This window comes from Crocodylus siamensis, chromosome 1, assembly GCF_052110815.1.
Source record: "Crocodylus siamensis isolate JL-2025a chromosome 1, ASM5211081v1, whole genome shotgun sequence".
NCBI classification, from domain to species: Eukaryota; Metazoa; Chordata; order Crocodylia; family Crocodylidae; genus Crocodylus; species Crocodylus siamensis.
In genome coordinates, this window is record NC_143395.1 from 8,545,026 (window position 1) to 8,552,066 (window position 7,041).

Here is a 7,041-nt window from a genome sequence, read left to right on the forward strand (position 1 = left end):
TAGATTCAAACTATGTTTTGTCACACAAACCCACAAACTATTTTTACATAAGCCACATATTCCACAAAGTTTCTGAGTCCATTTAGCACTTATCTGCCTTCCTTCTTAGAAAAGCCTTTGCTTACAGAACAGATTTACCATTGCTAGGTGTTAATCCGCCTCTGCTGCTGTTGGTAAAAAACCCACCAAATCAACTTGCAAAATAGTCCACAACTCCAAACTGTTATCAAAAGTCAGAGATTTTTCCATCTTGCCAAGATCTGCTATTTGCTGGTATTGTCTAGACAAGTGTATTTTAGTTTCTCAGTTTTACTTCTGAGGTCACTATCGAAAGTTATATATTTACTTAACATTATACAGGACACATAAAGCAATATATTCTCTTTCTAAGCAGAATTTATGAGCCATGGCTGAGCTGCATGTCTCTCACTACTTGAGCTAGTTCATTCTGGACAAGCTTGAGTATCTCGAAGCCTTTTTGCATGAAGTCATGCAGACATACCTTTAACTGTGGAACTCATAGTTACAAGAAACTACAAGACAAGATGAGAAAGTAGCATGCCTTGCATTCTAAAACTTGTTTAACTTTATCCTGAGTGTATAATTGCTCCAAAAGTAGATTGGAACCCAGGAAATCTGTGCGTTTAACAGAAAGGGCTGTGACATTTATATGGTTATACAGAATTAAAATGGGATGACAGGAACATGATTAATGAAAAAAAAATTCAGTGAAATTCTGCTCCTTTATGCAGATTTCTGTCCATGGCAGTCACACACATACTTCTAAGGGCTAAACATAGGAGTTTAAACAGTCTTCTACATGGGGCTTAGATTCTAACATGATTTTTCAGATGCCAATGTATAGGTGCCACTGAGATCGCACCATATATCAAGGAAGAAGCCCGTTGTGATGCATCTATTCAAGCCACAGCCCCTAGCCTATTGGTGAAGTCTCTCTTCTGGAGGTGAGATGGGGACCTGAATCTGCTCAGTCTGGCTAGGGAATATAACACATGGCTCTTCCTGCTAGTTAGACAAGTGGCCTAATCAGCAGGGAATTATGTTCAATATCTTCATTAATTGTCTGGAAGGTGGCCTGGAAGAAGAGAGAAAGATGGGATGGATTATACCCTCAGCACATTTGTGGATGACACCGAGCTAGGGGGAGTAGCAGATACACTGGAGGGTAGGGCTAGGATTCAGGGAGACTGAGAAAAATTGGAGGTTTGGGCCAAAAGAAATCTCATGATGTTCAACAAGGACAAGTGCAAAGATTTTCCATCCTGCACTTAGGATGCGAGAATCCCAGGCGCTGGGACAGGTTTGGGACTGCCTGGCTGGGCAGCAGGTCCACAGAAAAGAGCCAGGGGTTTACAGTGATCACCAAACTGAATATAAGTGAACAGTGCGCCCTTGTTGCCAAGAAGGCTAACGGCAGCCTGTGCTGCATTAGCAGGAGCGTTGCCAGAAGATCGCGGGAAGATGTGGCCTCACCCTGTATTCTGCCCTGGGCTCTGCACTATAGAAAGGATGTAGACAAGTTGGAGTGAGTCCAGTGCAGGCTAACAACAATGTTTAGGGGACTGGAGCTATGACTTCTGAGGAAAGGTGAGGAGCTGGGCTTATTTAGTTTGGAGAAGCGAAGACCGAGGGAGGATTTGATAGCAGCCTTTAACTATCGAAAGGGTGGTTCAAAGAGGATGGGGCACAGGCTGTGGGAAGCTGGGGCTAACGGGGCTTAGCCCACCAAATGCAGGGCAGCGGTGGCAGCGCACAAGGCTGCAGGGCAGCCTGGACACGGGCTGTGCGTGGCTGCAGCAGGGGATACACACAGACACCGACATGCAGCCAGAGCCTGCACGCAGCCAGGATTGCAGCCCAGTGGCATCCTGCTGCTGCACACACCCCGGGAGAGGCACAGGGGGCATGTGCCCCCAGGTTTGTGTGCGGCGCGGAGGTGGGCTGCCTGCTGCGGGCTGGGTCTCTGTGCCCTGCTGCCGCTGCCTCAGGAGCTGCACATCACCATGTGCCTGCCGCCACTGGGCACTCAGACAGGGGCCGTGGCACAGCCTGGCGGCAATGGGAACGTGGTGTTGTGCAGGTCCTGAGTCAGTGGCAGTGAGGCGCAGAGCCCCAGCCCACAGCGGCAGCCCACCTCCACCCTGTGCAAATATGTTGCGGGGCACATAACCCCGGTGCCTCCTCTGGGGTGCAAACAACAGCGAGAACCCGCCTGCATCCCCAGGTGAGCGCCCAGGCCCCATTCACCCCAGCTCCTGACCCACGTCCTCCCGCACTGTGAGGACCTCGATCTGCCCCGTCCCTTCCCTCTCCACCCGCCCCTCTGCCTCCACAGACTTATTTGCTGGGTGGGGGTGTAAGTGTATGTGTCTGTGTACCCAGACCCCAAATAATATTTTCTCCCTTCTCCTGTGATGGAGCTGGACCGGTCTCAGTGGCGGCAGAGGACAGACCAAGGAGCAATGAGCTCAAGCACGGCAAAATAGGTTTAGTTTGGATATTAGGATGAATTTTCTCGCGGGGAGGGTGATGAAGCATTGGAACGGGTTGAATTTCCATCCCTGGAGGTTGTTAAGGCCCGGCTCTATAAAGCCGTGGCTGGATCGGTTTAGCTGAGGCTGGTCCTGCTTTGAACAGGGGGTTAGATTAGATGTGACCTCCTGAGGTCCCTTCTACCCTCGTTATCTATGATTCCCTGATCTTATGTAAGTGTCCACTGCACTTACCAAATGCTCGGCGGTGACTCGACTAATTTCCTTTGCATATCACGCTCTGATCTATCGCATATCGATGATCTGTTGTTTGCCATGATTCCTAGGGGAGCGCCCAGTTCATCTTTAATTGCCCTGGGGAAGGGAGACTGCCGTTTCTCCTCTGGGATGTTCATCTGATTGTGCCATAAGACATCTTGCCTGATATTTCACTTGTGACGTGCAGTGTTGCAGAGATGGTGAAATGTGAAAAACTGTCTCTGTGAAGCATTCACAATCGTCTCCATGTCCCTTGGCAATGCAAAATGCTTTCAGATTATGTTAGGACAGACAGAACATTGTATCCTGAGAGTTTAACTCTATTTTCTGGCTTTCTGCATTGAGTTTACAGGATTTCAAATAGAGACTAAGGCACCTGTTCACAGACATACAAGAAGGAGGATGTAAATGAGGGTGTCATTTATATATCTGCAAGTGTTCCTCGTTTAACTCCCCTGAATCTTGTCTTAAGTATATGTGAAAGTCGAAGAGCTCTGTGCCATATTGCATTATCAGGACATTTGTCTTCTATGTTAAATGATTCTTTTTATTATAAAAGGCTGTGGTTCTCATGGTTTCCATCAGAGGGACCGAGGAAGGTTTCAAGGTATTCCCTCTTTGGCACAGCACTTGCATTTTACATAGTGCAGGATCCTGGCCAGTGCCCGTTTCAATTTGGGAATGCTGAGAATCAGTATAAGAGCATGTATCGATGGACAAACAATTGAAACCTGAGTAAGAAAATGTAGCAGAGAAATACTTGGTGAAACCATAATAGTAATTGAGCTTAACCAAACTACGAAGTGAATAACATTGATGAATAGGACCCACATTACCGTTTTCACTGCCTTCATATGCGCTTCCATGCTAGGCTTCCCGACACCCGCTGAGCTCCCGTGCATGTTTCGGATGTGTCTCCAGAGTGAGAAGAGTAAGAGAACAGCTGAAATGCATACTATGGTGACAGCTATAGAAAGTCCAAAGGAATTAATAAAAATTACATCCAAAAATAAATTTTTCTATGTGACATTTTGTACTTTGTGGTTTTGTGAGCAGCTGGAGTTGCAGCTATTATGTGAGACGTTATGAATGGCAATGAAGGTAGGGAGGCTGCTGAGTAAGGAAATCATCACTGAAACCAGCAGGAACCATGGCATGAGCTGGGAGATTTTTCGTTTAAGGGTGATGAAGAAACGACAGCTGAAGTTTGCAATTTTCACACAGTAATAAACAGACAGGCAGGCAGCGGAGAAAAGGCTGGATGTGCTCAGGAACCAAGTCACACCTGTAAATATCAAGTATGTGGACTTGCTGTAATAAAATGAAGGATTAAAAGTTAATAAAGCAAGGTCTGCACCTCCTGTGAACAATAGGCAAATCCTGGTGAAACTGAGAATGGTCAAAAGCTGATCGCTTGTGGAAAGGCGTCTCTTTTTGACCCAATCAATGCAGTTCACGGCTATAATGAAAGCATTTAGTGACATCCCAAGAAAAGTCTCAATGAGTACAGTTATTAGGACAGACATATTTGACTCCAAGATATTGCCTTGTGAAATGTTGCTTCTGTTACCTTCCATCTCTCAAGACGTTCAGAAAATCTCTTCTGGAAAAACCAGTCGTTGTGTAACGCTGCACTGCTGGAAGGGGGTTGACGGATGCAGTGCTCTTTGGTCTGTATTGCAGGTATAGAAACCATGGCTTTAGGTAGTCCAGCAAATAAAAGTGTCAGATGTGCGTTTCTGTTCGTGAAGTAGATTTTTACAAAGGAAAGTAAATGTGTGGAGCATTAGTTTACTTAGTATCGGTATTGCTCATGGCTATTTGCATTTCCATTCTAATGACCGTGTGCAGAGCTGTGGTAAGGTCCTCTTTGAAGACGGCTTTGGTTCATGCCCAAATGATGCCAAATCCTGTCCAGATCACCTTTTGTTCTTGCCCTTTAGAAGCTCTTTCCAGGGCAGAGGTACATCTTGAACTTCAGAGAGGTACCTTTGGCAACTGGTCACAGCAAGGAGATTCAAAGAAATGGGGTTACATGTTTAGTCCCAGGATATCGTCAACGAGGAGAGCAAGACACCCGCACAGGATGATTTTCAAAACCCCACATGCTTAGGAGGAAGATTCCTAGAGCCAACTGGTAGGAAACATTGGGCATAGGGGTGTTTCTGAATTATTCTGCTTCTCTCTGGGTGTTAGGGATGTATTTGATAGCTGTGCTGGTCTGAGACAAAAAGACACGCACAAATCTAGTACTCTTAGTTCAGACATGTTGTCTCTTAGGCATTTCTGTCCTGTAGCAGGCCTGTCCCATAGACTGCTCACGGATCAGCTGCAAACCTTTGGGAGGAATGAGAATGAAGTATAAGAGCAAGTTAAGCCAAGCTAGCATAAGCTAGGCTAAGAAGCAATTTAAAGGGATGGGGGAATCGTAGAATCAGGCCCTAAGTGGGGAGAATTTTATAAGTAGGGGATTTTTCATCTCTGATATAGTCTGACCGCAAATGACAGTATTCAAGGAAAGGAAGGATGGAGAGCAGCAGAGTAAGGACTTCAGAAAAGTTTGCTTCAGAAAAGCGAACCTTGAGTCTCTGAGGAAGCTAAGGGCAGGATCCCCTGGGAAGCCAGACCGCGGGGGAAAAGAGTTCAGGGGAGCTGACTGTACTGTAGAGAAACCTTATTGAGAGTGCAGGAACAAACCATCCCGATGTGCAGGAAGACTAGCAGTTACAGCAGAAGACAAGCTTGACTTAGCAGGAAACTCTTCAGTAAACCGAATCACAAAAAGGAAGCTTATAAGAAGTGGAAACTTGAACCAACAACTAGGAAGAAATATAAGAGCATTGGTGGGGTATGCGGAGATGAAGTCAGGAAGGCCAAAGCACAACTGGAGTTGCAGCGAGCAAGGCACATGAAGGGTAACAAGAAGGGTTTCTCCAAGTTTGTCAGCAATAAGAGGGAGGTCACAGAAAGTGTAGGTCCCTTGCCAATTGGGGGAGACTATCTAGTGACAGATGAAGAGGAAAAGGCAGAAGTGCTCAATGCCTTTTTTACCTTGGTTTTCACAGACAAAGTCACCTCCCAGACTGTTACACTGGGCAGCACAGCTGGGGGAGGCGAGCAGCCCGCAGTGGTAAAAGAAGAGGTTAAGGACTATTTAGAAAAGCTGGATGTGTACAAGTCCATGGGGCCAGACGCCGTGCATCTGAGGGTGCTGCAGGAGTTGGCTGATGTGAATGTAGAGCTGCCGGCCATCATCTTGGAAAACTTGAGGTGATCCTGGAAGATCCCAGATGATTGGAAAAGGGGAAATATAGTGCCCATTTTAGGAAAGGGAAGAAGATCCAGGGAACTTCAGAAGAGGACCTGGGGGTTATAAGATGGATATGAGTTGACAGTGTGCCCTCGTTGCCGAAAGGCTAACAGCATACTGGGCTGCATTGGTAGGAGCATTGCCAGCAGATAGATGGAAGTATTATTCTGTGGTGTAATGAACTGGTGAGGCCACATCTGGAGCCCTGTGTCCAGATCTGGGCCCCCACTACAAAAAGGATGTGGGCAAGGTAGAATACTTCAGTATTCCTATTGAAGTCACATTCAAGGCATATTGCTCAAAGACACCAAAGACACCCCCAGCTGCCACAGGTTGAGCAAGTAGACTGGGGGAAATGCTGGATACAGACAGTTTTGCTCCAGTTCAAACGTTGTACTGTACAGATAACAAGTTTACTATAACAGACACATGCATGAATCAGACGTTGTCGCATTGAAGGTCCTTTAAAAGGTTTTTGTACAAAGATCGTGGTGTGGCTCACCTTTAATGTAGAAGACAATTAATTTGGGGTGGCATTCTGCCCTGTACAGGCCCCTCCATAGAAATAACGCTAGTGTGGTGAGCTTGCCCACAGCAGGCTGGCTGCTGGCTCAGAAAAGGCTTCCAGCGATTGGTGAAGGATTCCCACCAATCAGACGATGGCTGGGAGAGGCTTGCCCAGCCAATACCAGGGCGAGGACAAGAGTCTGGACATGGTTGGGGACTACCTTCTGCCTACTCCCGATAGGTCCATTTCCAATCCGGGGGGCGGAGCCTCTGCGGCTTTGGTGTCCAACCCCGGGCATGAGGGCAGGAACTCCAGGCGGGGCGGTGCACACCGCGTCCAGGAGGTGACCGGGACCTTGGGAGATGCTTGAGGCGGCTTCGGTCGCCAGCTCTTGGCACGAGGCCAGGCAGCGCTGCAGAGCCAGTACACGCCGGGTGCAGGAGCAGACCGAG

At 47.3% G+C, this 7,041-nt stretch overlaps 1 protein-coding gene across 1 annotated transcript; it reads right to left on the reverse strand.

Moving 5' to 3' along the window:
* Positions 1-3,373: 3,373 nt before the first annotated feature.
* LOC149872552 (taste receptor type 2 member 13-like) lies at positions 3,374-4,255 on the reverse strand. Its single transcript, XM_090031707.1, has 2 exons — positions 4,129-4,255; positions 3,374-3,738 (listed from the first exon to the last, which is right to left on the reverse strand). Exons 1-2 carry the CDS (start codon positions 4,253-4,255, stop codon positions 3,374-3,376), a joined length of 492 nt encoding a protein of 163 aa, XP_089887833.1.
* Between the last annotated feature and the right edge of the window lie 2,786 nt (positions 4,256-7,041).

Bases quoted from the DNA above. Each gene is read 5' to 3' on its own strand.
- LOC149872552 (XM_090031707.1), bottom strand. From the start codon at position 4,255: ATGTCACTAAATGCTTTCATTATAGCCGTGAACTGCATTGATTGGGTC. The intron at 3,739-4,128 runs GTGCAGACCTTG...GACTTTCTATAG, and splicing joins TTGCCTATTGTTCACAGGAG to CTGTCACCATAGTATGCATT.